The sequence below is a fragment of the Ylistrum balloti genome, unplaced genomic scaffold (genome assembly GCF_031769215.1).
Source record: "Ylistrum balloti isolate Yb309-2 unplaced genomic scaffold, AGI_CSIRO_Ybal_v1 Utg370524, whole genome shotgun sequence".
NCBI classification, from domain to species: Eukaryota; Metazoa; Mollusca; class Bivalvia; order Pectinida; family Pectinidae; genus Ylistrum; species Ylistrum balloti.
In genome coordinates, this window is record NW_026782335.1 from 406,558 (window position 1) to 426,644 (window position 20,087).

Here is a 20,087-nt window from a genome sequence, read left to right on the forward strand (position 1 = left end):
GCTTTATAAACAGACATGCTACCTAGAAAGATCCTGACCTTAGACACAGATGGTGAATTTCAATTTTATATGATAATTTGTCATAGAATAAATTACTTGTAGTATTCTGATTAATCAAATATTTGACTACATGTTCCGATTCAATGAAATGCTTGTAGTGGGCCAAGCTTTAATACTTCAGTTTTCCTGTAATGTAAGAAATATAGGAAAATTCACTTTAAAAACAATGTTAAGTCAACAGCTGGTCACTTAGCATTGGAGATGCCTTGCTTGATAGTAACATGTTACCAGCAAATACAGATCTGAGAAAACAAGAATCAAATGTGTCCATACTAGTACTGTTCTACATACTGAAGAAAATAAGTGATACTGTACCATGAGGAAAAACAATCAAAGGTGGTTTTACTTCTGTTGGCATAACCAGGACAGCTTCATAATCCATTTTACCTACAACAGACCATAATTTACATCAAGAGGGCAATGGGTCTTCACAATAAAGACAGACATGTAACTCTGATATAAAACCATCAGAAGTAGATCTACAGTCAAATGATTAAAACAGTATGAAATATTTTATCAGCAAAGAGAAAAACACTCCACATTTCAGCTGTTCCACAAAATTTTACCTCAATGGCACTGATGATTGAAAATGAAATTTTCAAGACAGCGCCCATATTCAATTTCAGAACAACCCAAAATAAGGACACTTGGTCAGGACCATTTCAGGATTATTTCAGGTAAGTACCAACAATATGAAAACCTCATTACTCCTTACCATACTGTTGATGTGTCCTGTCATCTGTAGGTATCATTGTCAGCACCTCATAAGTAGAATCTGTTGATGTAGGTGTTCCATCCACGGGTATCATTGTTAGGTCTGATCCACTAGAAGGCAGTTCAGCCACAGCCTTACAATATACAAGTATATAAGAATGTTTTAAGGATTCTTTGTGGGTCTGTTTCTGATCCACTAGAAGGCAGTTCAAGTATTTAGTGATATTCTATTACTTTTGTAATTAATTTGGAAAAAAAAAAAGGAATTGAGTCCTGAAAATGATCTATTTCAACGTTCAAATTATGTGACCTTAATCCTCTTTTCAACCTTCTCACAGATTTTGAATATTTCATAAACAATTGAATAATTTGGTTGTATTTGGTTACAGTTGTATGATATTGTATCTCTATTAAGAGTATTATTGCCATGGGCCTGTATAAATGACGGACAAAAAGACACACATCAGGTTTAATTATTGTTAAGACAAATAGATATTTTACCAGGTGTTGAGGTTGATTGGGAGAAGAGCAACATAACACCATCTTATCTTGATTGACATCCATCACTCCATAAGATTTATTTCCTGAGAAAGAACAATCAAATAAGAACGAAAGTGAATCAACGCTCTTCAACAATTGAAGGTATGAAAACATTCTTTCAGTGCAAGCTACAAATGAAACAAGAGATTGAAGGGTAATCCTTGCACCCATTTTGTCTCATCTCCATTCTAACTTGGATCTTTTCCCTTCTTTTCTTTCTTTCCATTGTTTTTGCTTCTTAATTATTTAAAATATGAACACTCCTCTTAATAAATTGCAACAATAATCATTAATTGTCAAATCCAAGTCCCAAAATCCAAAAGGGCACAACGTAGGAGAAAAGGTTACCTTTCTATGAAACTGAGAAAGACCCATAAAGTATTTCTCATGAAAAAGCATAACAAAAGTTCACCATCAAAATCCAATATGGCCGTCCCTGAGCCATTTTGTTTTTATGGTAAATCCTAAAATCATTTAGGCACATGAGACCAAGGGGAACCTACATACAAAACTTGAGAATGATCCATTCAGGGTATCTCAAAATATAGTAATAAAAAACTTTTATTGTCAAAGCTCATGATGGCCACAAATATGTTGAATTCATTTTTTTTAACCTTCCTAGACAGTATCAAAACCTAATAAATGATGGATTCTGCTCATGAAAAACAGTTGTACAATCATATTACAAAATGGTTACTATGGTTAACTTGTTGAAGTGTTGATCAAACTGAAAAAATTACAACATATGTTTCTTTTCCTTAACAAGTTGAACCCCAAAAATTGTTCTCAAAGGTGTAAATGAAATTTGAGAAGCAGTTCAGACTATTTGTTCAAGATGGGTTATGCTGGATTTTGGATCAGGATCAATTCATTGCCACTCCCTTATAACGTATCAGAACAAATTTGGTGGAAATCTACACAGGCATTAACAAGGAGTAGCATTTTTGAGCAAAATATTGTCCTACTTTCCGTTTTGAGACCCTGCCCTAAAATCCTAGGTGTCAAATAAACTTTCTGAATTTAAGAAATTATTGCCTACTCCCAATGATGTTTCCGACCAAATTTGGTTGTAATCTACTCAGATGTTCAGCAGGACTAGTGTTTGAAGAAAAAGTCAATGGATGGCAATGACACACACCTCACAATGACGAACATCAGACAATAGCAATAGGTCGTCTTGACCCTTTAAGTCAGATGACCAGAAATATCATTCTGCATGGTTATCTTCATAAAGCTGAAAAAAAATTATTTTGAACTACATCATAGTCGGATTCAAGGTATTTACAATACTTTTATATATCAACACAAATCATACCTTATCTAATTGCAATACCTATTAAACTCACCTTGAGTGATTCTTTTCATAGATTTGTCTCTCACGTCAATTACAAGAACCACCTAGAAATTGAAAAACAAAATTCAACAGATGTTTCATCACAAAGTGTAAATGGTGATTTCATTGGTTAATCAGTAAACACGTAAAACAAATAAAGGGCCCATAGGGCCTGTATCTCTAACCTAGATATTTTTACTTTCACTTTGAAATTTTTTTCACCACAATCGTATCATTACATTTTCCCTAAAAAATAAGGATTTTTGAACTCTAAAGCCAAAGGTTCAGAAATCCACTATTTATGAAAATTGTCTCCCCTTCCCTCAATTTGTACAAATATGGTTGGTATACTTTTATCGTAACAGAATAGAATGACTAAGTATATTGATATTTTATTCTACTGGGCCTGTACCTTGACTCTAAGGTTGGGGGTGTCAGGATCACAATCAATACCAAATTCAGTGCCATTTACTCAAGGATGCCTCAGACCATGTTTGGACAAAATCCTGACAATCCTTCATATGAAAAATGACTTGAAAGAATATGCTACATATTCCTTTATGTCTCTGCCCTGTTCCGAGGAGATCAGCCCCTCCATTTGAACAATTTTGAATCTCCATCGCCTCTGAATTCAGTATATACTGTAAACCTATGGTCAGTCTGAATAAACATATATAAATTTTGTTGAACTCATTTGATTTCTGCGTCAATCATTATGCTCGAGAAAATCCAAAATCATGTTTTTAAAAACGTCCCAACAAGACATGATGCTACTTATCAGCAATGGCCTGTTTGGGATATTGAGATGTTCATTGACTGTTAAACAATGGCAGATTAATTTTGTTCTTGATCATGTTGGATAGTAACAAAGAAAGTCAGCCTAAAAATAGCACATGTCTGCTTGTGTAATGGTGAAAGTTAGCATTATCATATCAGTATGCCGAGTGTGGACTGAGACTTATAGCTACAGATTTATGTTTGTTATATCATGGATGTAAACAAAGAATACCTATCAAGTCCTACAGTCATTTATTTGACGTAATGAACGGGGATAGTCCTTGTGTGATTGTCTTATCAAAATGTGTAGTGAAATTTGACATTATACATGTCCACATTCCATGATCGTATACCAATCGCCTGTAATACAGAGTTAGGGCCTAACATTGTGTCATACCAATCGCCTGTAATACAGAGTTAGGGCCTAACACTGTGTCATACCAATCGCCTGTAATACAGAGTTAGGGCCTAATGTTATGTCATATCAATCGCTTGTAATACAGAGTTAGGGCCTAACATTGTGTCATACCAATCGCCTGTAATACAGAGTTAGGGCCTAACATTGTGTCATACCAATCGCCTGTAATACAGAGTTAGGGCCTAACACTGTGTCATACCAATCGCCTGTAAAATAGAGTTAGAGCCTAACGTTGTGTCATATCAATCGCCTGTAATACAGATTTAGGGCCTAACATGGTGTCATACCTATCAACTGTAATACAGAGTTAGGGCCTAGACATAATCTATCACAACTCTTCTAATGACTTAAGCTGTGGCTACAATGTCAAATCTGACCAGTAAGAATTGGCTATGAATGAGTAACAATGTCTTATATATAATCAACTTCAGTAACGTACAAACTGACCATGGCCTATATTTGATCTACTTAAGACCAGTAACATTACAAATTACAGTGTCTTATATCTTTTTAGGACCAGCAACATAACAAAATACCTTGGCCTATATTGTATCTAATTAAGACCAGTAATATAACTAACAATATACAGCCACCAATTCCTATTTTTATATTTGTTACCATATGTGTTACCTACCACATTACTTCTCCAGATAGAGCTAGTCACTATTCTACAACTGTCTGTACTCCAGCACCGCTTTGGAAGATCAAGTAGACATAAACCAGGAAATTCATCAGCTTAAAAATAATGTAAAAGATAACACATATAAATCTTACATTATAACTAAACCACTTACACTAAACATCACATAAAGGTCTTACACTAAAACATCACATAAAGGTCTTACACTAAACATTACATAAAGATTCTACACTAAACATTACATAAAGGTCTTACACTCAAACATCACATAAAGGTCTTACACTAAAACATCACATAAAGGTCTTACACTAAACATCACATAAAGATTCTACACTAAAACATCACATAAAGGTCTTACACTAAACATCACATAAAGATTCTACACTAAAACATCACTACTTACACTAAAACATCACATAAAGGTCTTACACTAAACATCACATAAAGATTCTACACTAAAACATCACATAAAGGTCTTACACTAAACATCACATAAAGATTCTACACTAAAACATCACATAAAGGTCTTACACTAAACATCACATAAAGGTCTTACACTAAACATCACATAAAGGTCTTACACTTAAACATCACATAAAGGTCTTACACTTAAACATCACATAAAGGTCTTACACTAAACATCACATAGAGGTCTTACACTAAAACATCACATAAAGGTCTTACACTTAAACATCACATAAAGGTCTTACACTAAACATCACATAAAGGTCTTACACTAAACATCACATAGAGGTCTTACACTAAACATCACATAAAGGTCTTACACTAAACATCACATAAAGGTCTTACACTAAACATCACATAAAGGTCTTATACTAAACATCACATAAAGGTCTTACACTAAACATCACATAAAGGTCTTACACTAAACATCACATAAAGGTCTTACACTAAACATCACATAAAGGTCTTACACTAAACATCACATAAAGGTCTTACACTAAACATCACATAAAGGATAAACATCACATAAACTTAAAACATCACATAAAGGTCTTACACTTAAACATCACATAAAGGTCTTACACTAAACATCACATAAAGGTCTTACACTAACACATCACATAAAGGTCTTACACTAACACATCACATAAAGGTCTTACACTAACACATCACATAAAGGTCTTACACTAAACATCACATAAAGGTCTTACACTAAAACATCACATAAAGGTCTTACACTAACACATCACATAAAGGTCTTACACTAAACATCACATAGAGGTCTTACACTAACACATCACATAGAGGTCTTACACTAAACATCACATAAAGGTCTCAACACTTTTCAGTATGACAATAATAAAAGTTTATACCTGATGGTGCCGCCACTGTGTCAGACATTACACAAAGGTCTCCAGAACCCCAGTCATACTGCATATAGACAAACAAATGCATGATATAAAATCACTTGGCCCCATATATTACAGTGTTTCAAAATACAAATTTTAGAAGATACTGTCTAAATCATATTGGTTCAAACAACAGATTGTACAAACCATATCATTAAAATTATAACACATTTAGGTCTAATTATCCTACGTCAATGATGTACAGCTAATATGACATTTTGATTACTATTCTTTAAGATTCCACAACTTACCAACATTAATCGACTTCCCTGCATGTGAGGTCCACCAATGTCATTATCTAGATAAACCAGTTTGGACTGGTCAGGACTGACCCTTATACTTCTACAGCTACGACCCTCCTCACTGACCATTTCTATTTGTGTAAGAAAATATTAAGGCTGAGTGACAAACATGTCCATTTCATCAATTCTAAATCCAAGTTAGTTCACTGTAAATACACAACAAGTTGCTGCTGTACAGAGAAACATGGCAAACATTTATTATGTTACATATGAAATGTTACCGGGAAACAAATAATTTTACTTACTTAATACAGAGGAGTTGAAGTCCAGATGATAAATACATGACCTGTGTAAAAGAAGAGTAAGATAAATCATGTTGACCTTTTATGACCTAGGATGAAGTGATCTGTGGGACCCTGTCTAATCTGAACCCTCACTTTTCTAATACCCTTTTAACTGAAAATCCTAATTTTATTCCCAACATTTCCAGAATATAAACCCTGAGTTTAATGAAGCCCTGTCTAATCTGAAACCAAACTTTTCTAATACCCTTTTAACTAAAAATCCTAATTTTATTCCCAATATTTCCATAATATAAATCCTGAGGTAAATAACACCTTGTCTAATCTGAAACCTGACTTTCAAAAATACCTTCTCTGAACACTGAATTTCTTGACATCCTTTCTGATACTGTATAAACCCAGTAGTTTTGACACCTTGTCTTATTTTAGCCCTGACTTCCTGACAACCTTTCATATATAAACCCTGTAGTTTCTTATAACGTGTCTTATTTGAGCCCTGACTTCCTGATGACCTTTCATATATAAATCCTGTAGTTTTTATAACGTGTCTTATTTGAGCCCTGACTTCCTGATGACCTTTCATATATAAATCCTGTAGTTTTTACAATGTGTCTTATTTGAGCCCTGACTTCCTGATGACCTTTCATATTTAAACCCTTTAGTTTTTTATAACGTGTCTTATTTGAGCCCTGACTTCCTGATGACCTTTCATATATAAATCCTGTAGTTTTTATAACGTGTCTTATTTGAGCCCTGACTTCCTGATGACCTTTCATATTTAAACCCTTTAGTTTTGACAACCTGTCTAATCTGAACCCTCTAACTTTAATGCTGACTTTCTGAACAATTGGGTTGAGTTCCTTAAATCTGACACGAAATGAAAATGAAAGATTCTGATTTTCACATAACTTTTACAAACATTCATGAAAATAAGATTTTATCATACCGATGTGAAACTGGAATAGACAATATTTTTGCCATTCTCAATGTTCCAACATTTATGTACTGTGTTTTATTAAAGTGATATCAGAGACTTATATGTTGAAATAAGTTACTTACTTCCTAATAGGACAGTAAATCAGACCAGCCCTGTATGGGTTGACATCCCAGCCTACAAATAGAACACCAGAGTCTGAGGGTGCCCAGCAAGCCTGAGGAAGAAGACAAGACTGACTTGTTATAATATGGAAGTATTACATAGTTATCACTATGATAGCTTACATAATTAATAAGACTAGCGTCACACATTTAACATGTGTGTGTAAAATTTGAACTGATATTCTGCACAAATTGCCAAATTTCTGGCTGTTTTGTCCCTTTTTAGAACACTTTCTAATGACTTTTAAAAACTATCGTTCACATCAAAATATCTATCCTAAGGTCAGTTTGGACAGGCAAAATTAGATGAAATATCCCTGACATATTAAATGACACTATCTAAATATAGCACATCACTGACTGGATTATAGACTTAAAGCAATACATCAGGTAAATACACAGGTATGTGCCCTGATCACTTATAATTTCCGCTGGGATAAGAGCTCCATTGCTTCGTTTGGCTTATTTCTCATTGATTAGAAACATAAACAAATGTTTCCCACTGTTTGGCTAATAAAAAGCAAACTCACTGTGGTTCCATTCTAGGTATATATCTGTACAGTATTATTATAGGTAAATGCCATTTCTTTTTTCTCAAAATTTGTTTGGCTTTGACCTTGAAACACTTTAACCAAATATCTTGCTTTTCTGGCTTTTGTTTTTCACAGGTTTCAACAAATATCATCCCTGTGACCTTCTACATGGGTCAAGGTATTTCTTTTCAGAAACATTGTCAGGTGACATCCTTGGAATCTATCAACCAAATTCCATGCTTTTGCACCTTTTGGTTGGTCAAATGAATTTGTTTTAAGGCTCTTAGCAAATTTGACCCATTTGACCTTGAATAAGGGTCCAGGTAATTTTTTTTGCAAACTTTGTTGGGCTTCAACCTAGAAATTTATCAGCCAAATACTATGCTTCCTTGTCTTTTGGTAAGTCAAAAGAAATTCTTTAAAGGTTTTAACAAATTCAACCCCTGTGACCTTGAATAAGAGTCAAGGTCATTTCTTTCCACAAAATTTGTCAAGCATCATCCAAGGAACCTTTCAGTCAAATACCATGATTCTGTGCTTTTTTGTTAGTCAGAAGAAATCATTTAAATATTTTAACAAAGTCAACTGCTGTGACCTTGAATAAGGGTCAAGGTTATTTCTTTTCGTAAACCTTGTCAGGCTTCATCTTTAACTACCAGCCAAATATCATGACATTTTGGATGACAAGCACTCTGCCACTGCATAAACTTACTTGGCCCTTTGGCCAGATGAGCTAAAAAACACATTATGAAATTCTAACTTGTGCTGAGTATCATTTTAATGTAAATGAACAAAAACTGGTTTCAGGTTTTATATTAATTTTTTCTCTCAGCATTGCTATTTTTATGACATCTAGTCCATGAAAGCATCATAAGGGACAAATCACTCAAAATAACTGTTACAAGATAAACATGTTAGTGATTTGATATCACCCAGTGACGTATGAACTGATTGAACACAGATAATGCTGTAAACAACACAAATACTTCGGCAAAGTAGCGAAACAAATGGCATCCATTGATTTTACCTGTCCAAGGAAAAGATCTTCAGGAATGTCGGACAGAACTCGGATATCTTCCGACTCCAGGTCCAGAATACAGATAACACTGAGGTGTTTACTTGTCAGTTGTTCCCCCCAGTCCTCCTTGTAAAAATGTTCTGTGCCCTGAAATGTAATGAAGCCATTACTTCTGGAGTCAATATCAAACTGTTTAATGACCACACGACACACCAACACTGAATGAACTATGATAGATACTGTCATTATTCACAAAAGGAATATCGAGTCCCGTGATTGCCAATAAACATATACAGCTTATGTCCTTGTTTTGCAGCTTACCCTGGATATTTCTTCTTCCTTGCTTTTGTCTTTTTTCTCGCGCTCAAAGTAAGATATGGACTTAGGCAGTTTCTTCTCAGCGATGTAAAGCAGGCTTTTCTCCGAGTATGACCAAACAAAACTCCCAAATTGGTCTAAAAATGTTAAAATAATCATTGTATTATTCAATACATTCTCATTTACATGTTTCAGGATATCATAAAATGCTCAGAAAGACAATTGAACTTCATAAATTCAAGCATTCAAATATTTTATCCACCTCATTTTATTTCAAAGAAAACAAATTATTGATTTTTATACAACAAGCCAAGTGGCCTTGACACTTATATGAGGTAAGCAAATAATACAAGGTTTATAGGATAAGTAGCTGTCACGTGTAATGAAAAAGAAATTATGACATTGATGAAAGTAAGTCTTGAGTGAGATGATTTTAGTCCTTGTGGGTCAGTCTGAGTCAATATATGCATAGAAATAAAAAAAATGCCACCTGATACTAATAATTCTTTCCATTTTATTTCCAACAGAAAATAAACAACTTCATGACCAATGTTTAAAAAGAGGCTAAGGGGCCCCTGACCGTCACTTTACCCCTTCCCTAGGGGGAAACTGCACCACCCTTGGGTCATGAAATTCACTATTTTGGTAAAGCACCTTCAGACCCTTCATTTGTAAAGAGCTTTTGATTCTACCATGTGTGGGTGTTGGGGAAAATTTGTAGATTTTATTCATTAGGACCCATTTTGGCCCCGCCCATAAGTCCCTTGAGATCAGCCAGGTAAGTTAAACAAATTACGCTCAAAAACCTAGTAAAACTTTCTACCTTCCAGGAAGAAGTAGACCCTAAAAGCTAAGACATTCTACTGGAAGACATTTTTGCATGTTGATCAACACTTCAGAGGCTTTCAGTCCTATATCTTTTCCATAGATAATAATAATTTTCAATATTACATTCTTAACAGCTCCTCAACACATGAAAGGTCATTAGGGTCATCAACCAGTGAAAGACACAGAATCCAAAAGGAAACAACATCACACAAACTAAAAGGTAAAAGACAAATGCTTAAAGTCTTAAATGGTTACATTAACACAAAAGATTAAAATGGCAAGTCATAGTCCATAATATAGACCAACATCTTTCAGATAACCTAGAATTTTATAAATCTAAACAGTTTCAAAAAGGGTCTTTAGACTTGTAACGTTACAATAAAAATTTTCTCATGTAGACAGAAGGTCAATGCAGTCCAACAAAAAATATTTAACGGTGAATGACTCATCACATCCTATGCACCGAGAATTATCTTTGCCTTTCAACATTTATGAATGTGTAAGGTATGTATGACCCATCTGAAGATAAGTATGGCCATAGATAGACTGAAGCCATAATCAAATATAAAACCATAAAATTTGATCCAAACTTAACGGTTAAATTCTAACTTATCTGACAGAAATAAAGAAACTGACAATTTTTAATATTTCAAAGTTCTGTAACTTGGACAAATGTTCACTGATGGAAAAATTTCAGGTTTTTGATGTAGACCCTAGAATTAATAAGTAGGTCAAAAGGTCAAGGCCAAGGGTCAAGGTCATCAAATGTGGTATTACATGACATGTCTCATCCACAGAAATATACATGTCATATGAAAGCATTAACTCTTTACATTGAAAAGAAAGAAAGAAAGAAAGAAAGAAAGAAAGAAAGAAAGAAAGAAAGAAAGAAAGAAAGACAGAAAGAAAGAAAGAAAGAAAGAAAGAAAGAAAGAAAGAAAGAAAGACCAAAAACAGTTAAATCATGTCCCCATCTTCAATCTTGAGAGTATAAAGAAATTGTCAATGCCATCCAGATAAATAGAGGTGATGAGAGGAAGCAATATCATACCATCATTTTCATAGATCTTCCCATGTTTAGACTGAGCTAGAGCATCAATACACTGACTTTTGTGTGTTCCTTTCCAAATCTGTAAGAAATCATATACTCTCAGCATAAAAGAACCAATGTTACAGACAGTGTTAGATGCATTATCAAGAAGGGGAGACAATCCATACATACATAACAAGAGCTTTATGAGTTGTAACAGTCAACAATAGATCAAGAGTTCATGACCCTGCAAAGTATAATACTGTTCTGTTTGTGTTCACATCTAAAAGCGACAAAATTAATTTTATCCTTGGCATACAAGTGCATGAAAGGAATTGTCAAGAATATCACAACTTCAGTGTACTATATAAACTTGTTACATGACTTCTATGTATGACATACGTTACATGACTTCTATGTATGACATACGCTACATGACTTCTATGTATGACATACGTTACATGACTTCTATGTATGACATACGTTACCTGACTTCTATGTATGACATACGTTAATGACTTCTATGTATGACATACGCTACATGACTTCTATGTATGACATACGTTACATGACTTCTATGTATGACATACGTTACATGACTTCTATGTATGACATACGTTACATGACTTCTATGTATGAAATACGTTACATGACTTCTATGTATGACATACGTTAATGACTTCTATGTATGACATACGCTACATGACTTCTATGTATGACATACGTTACATGACTTCTATGTATGACATACGTTACCTGACTTCTATGTATGACATACGTTAATGACTTCTATGTATGACATACGCTACATGACTTCTATGTATGACATACGTTACATGACTTCTATGTATGACATACGTTACCGGACTTCTATGTATGACATACGTTACATGACTTCTATGTATGACATACGTTACATGACTTCTATGTATGAAATACGTTACATGACTTCTATGTATGACATACGTTAATGACTTCTATGTATGACATACGCTACATGACTTCTATGTATGACATACGTTACATGACTTCTATGTATGACATACGCTACATGACTTCTATGTATGACATACGCTACATGACTTCTATGTATGACATACGCTACATGACTTCTATGTATGACATACGTTACATGACTTCTATGTATGACATACGTTACATGACTTCTATGTATGACATACGTTACATGACTTCTATGTATGACATACGTTACATGACTTCTATGTATGACATACGCTACATGACTTCTATGTATGACATACGCTACATGACTTCTATGTATGACATACGTTACATGACTTCTATGTATGACATAAGTTACATGACTTCTATGTATGACATATGTTACATGACTTGTCACATAACCCACCTCTATAAAGTACTTATCCTCTTCTTTCTTAGTGACCTTTTTAACTACCGCTCTCAAAGATCCTGATGGAGACTCTTTATTCCACAATCTGGATAAAATCATCGCTCAATTACAGTAATAATACCTGAGAAAATTAGGATGTCTGTAGATGTTAGACTGCTTTTTCCAACCAGGCCATTACACTTACATCATTTCTAGTAACTGCTGGCTTAGATTTGTTCAAAATATTGAACATTTGAAAAAAAACTATCTTAACTGAAACACAAGCATTGAATCTTTTGCTATTGGTCAAATTCATGCTTTACAGTTCAGTAAATTTGTCAAAAGAGCAACTCAATTCATCACACCTGGAAATCAACCAAAGCAAGTTTCAAAGCTGAACTGAAATGAAGCATATCTTCCGTTATAAGAGCGAAGTCAGTTTTGAGATATCAGGAGTATAACATATATAGACTACGTGTACTAGTATAGATGGTGATTAGGTTGTAATATAACAACAAAATATCATCAATTCTTAGTTTTGTGGGTTTAATTGAAAGATACCTGGTAGTCAATTCTTCAAGATGTTTGCAGTTCTAGCTAAAATAGCAAATACCTAAGTATGAATAACTGACAGTGCACAGAAGCAGTAAAATATAACACTTAGTATTAAATAATAACAGAGGATACAATATCATATGTCATGTCAAGTCATATTTACAATGGAGTCAATATTATATGTCATGTCAAATCATATTTACAATGGAGACAATATTATATGTCATGTCAAGTCATATTTACAATGGAGTCAATGTTATATGTCATGTTAAGTCATATTTATAATGGAGTCAATATTATATGTCATGTTATGTCATATTTACAATGGAGACAATATTATATGTCATGTCAAGTCATATTTACAATGAAGTCATGTCAAGTCATATTTACAATGGAGTCAATGTTATATGTCATGTTATGTCACATTGACAATGAAGTCAATGTTATATGCCATGTTAAGTCATATTTACAATGGAGTCAACATTATATGTCATGTTATGTCATATTTACAATGGAGACAATATTATATGTCATGTCAAGTCATATTTACAATAGAGTCAATGTTATATGTCATGTCAAGTCATATTTACAATGGAGTCTATGTTATATGTCATGTTATGTCACATTGACAATGAAGTCAATGTTATATGCCATGTCAAGTCATATTTACAATGGAGTCAATGTTATATGTCATGTCAAGTCATATTTACAATGAAGTCAATGTTATATGTCATGTCAAGTCATATTTACAATGAAGTCAATGTTATATGTCATGTCAAGTCATATTTACAATGGAGTCAATGTCATATGTCATGTCAAGTCATATTTACAATGGAGTCAATGTTATATGTCATGTCAAGTCATATTTACAATGGAGTCAATGTCATATGTCTGTCAAGTCATATTTACAATGGAGTCAATGTTATATGTCATGTCAAGTCATATTTACAATGGAGTCAATGTCATATGTCATGTCAAGTCATATTTACAATGGAGTCAATGTTATATGTCATGTCAAGTCATATTTACAATGGAGTCAATATTATATGCCATGTCAAGTCATATTTACAATGGAGTCAATGTTATATGTCATGTCAAGTCATATTTACAATAGAGTCAATGTTATATGTCATGTCAAGTCATATTTACAATGGAGTCAATATTATATGCCATGTCAAGTCATATTTACAATGAAGTCAATGTTATATGTCATGTCAAGTCATATTTACAATAGAGTCAATGTTATATGTCATGTCAAGTCATATTTACAATAATGTCAATGTTATATGTCATGTCAAGTCATATTTACAATGAAGTCAATGTTATATGTCATGTCAAGTCATATTTAGAATAATGTCAATGTCATATGCCATGTTAAGTCATATTTACAATGAAGTCAATGTTATATGTCATGTCAAGTCATATTTACAATGGAGTCAATATTATATGCCATGTTATGAAGTCAATGTTCTATGTCATGTTAAGTCATATTTACAATGAAGTCAATGTTATATGTCATGTCAAGTCATATTTACAATGGAGTCAATATTATATGTCATGTTATGTCACATTTACAATGAAGTCAATGTTATACGTCATGTTATGTCATATTTACAATGAAGTCAATGTTATATGTCATGTCAAGTCATATTTACAATGGAGTCAATATTATATGTCATGTTATGTCACATTGACAATTGAGTAAATTGTATGAGTTATTTAACATCATACCGAAATGAAATCAATGCTACATGTTTATGCTACATTAAGTCAAAATGTTAAATGTCATGTTATAATTACATCAATTTTACTTAAGATATCAATATAATACCAGGTTATCATGTGACTCACTCATTAGATATCTCTTTATTTGGAGATCTGAAGTCCACAGTCATATGTTCAGACTGTCCACTCAAAAGGTAGTCTCGGGAAAATTTGACCTTCTCTTTCCTTTCAAAGTCATGCTGTGACCACTGCGTGTTAAGGATGGTTTTGTTTGTGGAAGAAAGATTGGAGATACATGCATTAACAGGGTCAGGAAACCTGCACAGTTGTCTATACACATCCACAATCTTGTTTACCTACAATACAATAAATCCATGATTTAGTTCAAATATGCAAAGACAGATCCCATTACAACTTAATAGGATTACATCGTAACCATAATATTGTCCTGTAAGTTGATAATATATTCAATGTAGCTTGTCCACACATGCTCTTGAAAGCCTTTAAAGTCATTGATCTTATGTACAGGATAAAGACTGATGGTATTCAGTTACAGCTGTGTAGGCCTTCAGCCTCTTTAAACACCATCAGTGTACATATTTCAGCACTGATTTCATAAAACTGCTTTTCTTGCCCAAATTACTGCACTAAATTATGACATTAATTGCTATTTCTGTGTATTGTTTATAAAGCAATTATTATGAATGTACAAATTCATCATTGTGTTTATTTGTTAAAAATAAATAATGTGCTAAAATTTGGCTGTAACAAAATAAAAAATGTTTAAAGCAGTGTCTTAACTCCAATTATTTACCTCTCCACATCACATCATTCATATCTGCTGTGAAATATTTAAATACTGACATACATCATCATGAAGTGTATTGGTGCAATTAACAATAGATATGATTATGCAGATGTTATCTTCTAACTTTAAAATACATTGTAATATCTCCGGAGACTCTCAGTGATGGAAGGCTATTTTACATAAAATACATTGTAATATCTCCAGAGACTCTCAGTGATGGAAGGCTATTTTACATAAAATACATTGTAATATCTCCAGAGACTCTCAGTGACGGAAGGCTATTTTACATAAAATACATTGTAATATCTCCGGAGACTCTCAGTGACGGAAGGCTATTTTACATAAAATACATTGTAATATCTCCAGAGACTCTCAGTGACGGAAGGCTATTTTACATAAAATACATTGTAATATCTCAGGAGACTCTCAATGACGGAAGGCTATTTTACATAAAATACATTGTAATATCTCCAGAGACTCTCAGTGACGGAAGGCTATTTTACATAAAATACATTGTAATATCTCCGGAGACTCTCAGTGACGGAAGGCTATTTTACATAAAATACATTGTAATATCTCCGAAGACTCTCAGTGAGGGAAGGCTATTTTACATAAAATACATTGTAATATCTCCGAAGACTCTCAATGACGGAAGGCTATTTTACATAAAATACATTGTAATATCTCCAGAGACTCTCAGTGACGGAAGGCTATTTTACATAAAATACATTGTAATATCTCCAGAGACTCTCAGTGACGGAAGGCTATTTTACATAAAATACATTGTAATATCTCCAGAGACTCTCAGTGACAGAAGGATATTTTACATAAAATACATTGTAATATCTCCAGAGACTCTCAGTGACGGAAGGCTATTTTACATAAAATACATTGTAATATCTCCAGAGACTCTCAGTGACGGAAGGCTATTTTACATAAAATACATTGTAATATCTCCAGAGACTCTCAGTGACGGAAGGCTATTTTACATAAAATACATTGTAATATCTCCAGAGACTCTCAGTGACGGAAGGCTATTTTACATAAAATACATTGTAATATCTCCGGAGACTCTCAATGACGGAAGGCTATTTTACATAAAATACATTGTAATATCTCCGGAGACTCTCAGTAAGAGAAGGCTATTTTACGTACCCTTGGCATATCAGTTTTGGACCCTTGAAGATTTATTTCTTGATATGTAGACTACGACATTGAATGACATCTAAACAAATATATGTGTATTCAGTATTGTAATGTAAGATCTGTTTGATAAGTTGTTCAGTAAACACAGATACAACCTCAAACTTGCTCACCTGAATTAAGGAATTTTAGGATATGTATTTCAGAAATAGGACTGCAGTGTTTTCTGAAGATATCACTGAATCACAAATACATTTAAATTTATATGCCTACAATGTCTTAGAAGTATACAAATCTGGTTACATGACACAGAACCATCACCAGAACAGGAATGATATTTTGATGTAGACTTTTGTTTTAAGTAAAATCAAAGTGTTGTGAAAATGGCAGATATTTTTGTAAATGTGTGTACTTATTTTTAAAAAAATCCAGGTTTTAGAGTTAGAATTTCTGCAGTAAAAAATTGCAAGGAGACATATGACATATCAAGTATGATCTTTTTGGTATTCACTTGACAGATGACACAAGTCTGTGAGAGGTGGGGTCCACACTTGACAGATGACACAAGTCTGTGAGAGGTGGGGTCCACACTTGACAGATGACACAAGTCTGTGAGAGGTGGGGTCCGCACTTGACAGATGACACAATTCTGTGAGAGGTGGGGTCCACACTTGACAGATGACACAAGTCTGTGAGAGGTGGGGTCCACACTTGACAGATGACACAAGTCTGTGAGAGGTGGGGTCCACGGGGTAATTAACAGTACACAGGTATATGTGGCCAACACCAAGGACTGTTATATAGGTATTACACAAGGTTTCACACCTGTGAAGGGACTTCCCCAAAATTCCAGGGATTCCGATCATGTTAACCCTTGAAGTATCAAGGATGGTGAGGGTATGGAGGCAAGGCGTTAATTAACAATACAGGTTTTCTCCAGCATCAAGATTTGATCTTAAAGTGGTATGCAAGAAGAGGTCACATCTGTGAAGGGATGGTAGCAAGGTATTAAAAGTATCTGTAACCAGATTTTGAGGAGAGGGGCAAAGGGGAGAGGAGGGGAGGGGAAGGGGTTGTTATTAACATGAACAGAATTCGGACCAGTATAAAAACATGAAAAAAAAGTAATTTTAAGAAAAAAAGAAAATAAAATTATGGTTGCACTCCAATTCCAGTTTGCTGACAGTCAGTCCTGAGTTCAGATGGTTGTGTATTTACTTTGACAAAGTACGAGCTACCAATGAGGAGGAAGGTTTTTCTTTTCATATTGCCAAGACATTGTTCTGGTCCGCTATATATTTTGGGGTGGCCATTTTGTTAAACTGTATTATGTGAACTACTGACCTAGGACCTAGGACGCAGTGATTTTGGTTATTGTAACGTAGATTACTTCCCAAAAGAAACAAAAACTGAAGAAATGTGACTCACTGATGTTATAAATTAGCCTATCAATTCATCCTCCACGGCAGTATTATGTTGTCTTCTATCAAGTGAATGAAAACCAGCCATCAATAATAGGCCACACCTCCTTGCAATTTTTTTGCCACGGAATTGACTTCTGTGCCAAGTCCAAACACACAACAATAAAAATGTTTTACCCTTTAGAATAGATGTACAAACACAGACATCCATCATTTTCTTGACATAATTTTAATTTTGATTTTTTCCCCATATTGAAATGTCATTCCCTTGCTAAATGATGATTTTATGTATAACTTGTGCACTTCTGGGCCACTGTTAGCATAAATCAAACATCTTTGTGATTCAGTGATGTCACCAGAAATGGATTTGTGGATAATTTTCAGAAAAATAATGGTGTTTCACTGATCACTTTCATGAAAAATTTCATGAACGCATTTTAATCCCACTGTTTGGTAGCAAATCATTGACATAGCACTTAGCTATCAAGGTATGAATCCGAAACAAATGTGCCAAGGATATTATATGTACAGGCGACACTTGAATGAATGTTTTTACTTTGTTTAAAACAAGTAATTACATTGGAAATACCCATTTTCCCAATAATGATATGTTGATTCATATATGCATTTTTCATAGAAATCTTGTGAGCATTTTATGGCATGTCAACAAGTGTACATTTGTTGTTTTTTTCAGTTGGGAGAGGGTATTATACAAGAACACACCTGCAGTACATATATAAGTGACAATGAACCAGTAATCTTTATATACCATGATGGTTTCAGCATGAACTCTCATTATAGAGGATTATTCTCCGAAGAATCTTAGGTACGATGGAAATTGACGCGACAGGACACAAATACGTAAATCATAAACATCTGCCTGGCAGAAAAACAACCAAGTCACCTCATACTAGGTTTAAATTGTAGGCCCTTTGTATCACTGACGAGTCCTAGAAGGACGAAGCAATTGTATGATGTAGCATCACTGACGAGTCCTCGAGGGATGAAACAGCTGTATGATGTAGCATCACTGACGAGTCCTAGAAGGACGAAACAACTGTACTTCATTGTTTACTTCTTATGTATCTAAACTTGTCTTTTGTACTCGCCTATCTATATCTGATATAATTGGAGCATATGACAAATAATGATTAGATGCATAGTTACAGGGTGTTAGTATCTGCATACCAGTAATACTGACTATCGAGACCACCACATAAAACCTTGTACAGTTATACATACCCGGTGTCCCATGCTGCTTGAAATCACGCCCGTTACTTGCTTAGTTTCGTTTTGATGTCGCCGATTTGGTATCTGCGCGCTTTCAATTAGGTGGGTGAACCGAATGTTCAGTGAAACAACTAATGACTATTCATTGTGCGGATGAGCCGGTTCGTTCGCTCTTTATACGTCACTTTGAAGATATGAATTGAGACGTCCTTGCAAATACCGATACGGTCCTCTTAGACTTACTCGACACATGCCGTTATATCTTTTATTCGAATTAGTAATATTACTAATTTTAATTATAACTAATGTATGAGAAATGGACAATTAATGCAGGCATGCATCGGTATTATATATCCCTAATTGTATATAGTGAAATCACCGCAGACTTAGAATAAGTAATATCACACTTTTGTAAATACATGGAAACAGTATAAGATAATTCATATCAGAGTCCTTAATTCAGATGAGAAATACAACATCTTGTAGAAAAAAAACCACAAAAAAAAACAGAAACAAAAAAAAGATGATATTTTTACACCTTTACGTATTTGCAGTGATTGTATTTTGACAGAGATGTATATAACACGTTATATACGTCTCTGATTTTGATAACTGATTTCAAGTTTACTT

General features: G+C 34.0%; 1 protein-coding gene across 2 annotated transcripts in view; it reads right to left on the reverse strand.

The window, feature by feature from the left end:
- LOC132555909 (acylamino-acid-releasing enzyme-like) overlaps positions 1 to 19,482 on the reverse strand; it is a 30,013-nt gene extending 10,531 nt beyond the window's left edge. For both annotated transcript variants that reach the window (XR_009554456.1, XM_060220288.1), the window contains exons 1-15: positions 19,470 to 19,482; positions 14,982 to 15,211; positions 12,594 to 12,681; positions 11,246 to 11,324; positions 9,370 to 9,503; positions 9,058 to 9,195; positions 7,459 to 7,550; positions 6,403 to 6,443; positions 6,107 to 6,228; positions 5,820 to 5,877; positions 4,477 to 4,577; positions 2,661 to 2,712; positions 1,276 to 1,358; positions 776 to 908; positions 376 to 447 (exon numbers count right to left, since the gene is read on the reverse strand). Coding sequence is in view for 1 of the 2 variants with exons in the window: in XM_060220288.1 (XP_060076271.1) it covers positions 376 to 447; positions 776 to 908; positions 1,276 to 1,358; positions 2,661 to 2,712; positions 4,477 to 4,577; positions 5,820 to 5,877; positions 6,107 to 6,228; positions 6,403 to 6,443; positions 7,459 to 7,550; positions 9,058 to 9,195; positions 9,370 to 9,503; positions 11,246 to 11,324; positions 12,594 to 12,681; positions 14,982 to 15,211; positions 19,470 to 19,481 (1,435 nt within the window). In the remaining variant the exon portion in view is untranslated. The remainder of the gene's footprint in view (positions 1 to 375; positions 448 to 775; positions 909 to 1,275; positions 1,359 to 2,660; positions 2,713 to 4,476; positions 4,578 to 5,819; positions 5,878 to 6,106; positions 6,229 to 6,402; positions 6,444 to 7,458; positions 7,551 to 9,057; positions 9,196 to 9,369; positions 9,504 to 11,245; positions 11,325 to 12,593; positions 12,682 to 14,981; positions 15,212 to 19,469) is intronic.
- Between the last annotated feature and the right edge of the window lie 605 nt (positions 19,483 to 20,087).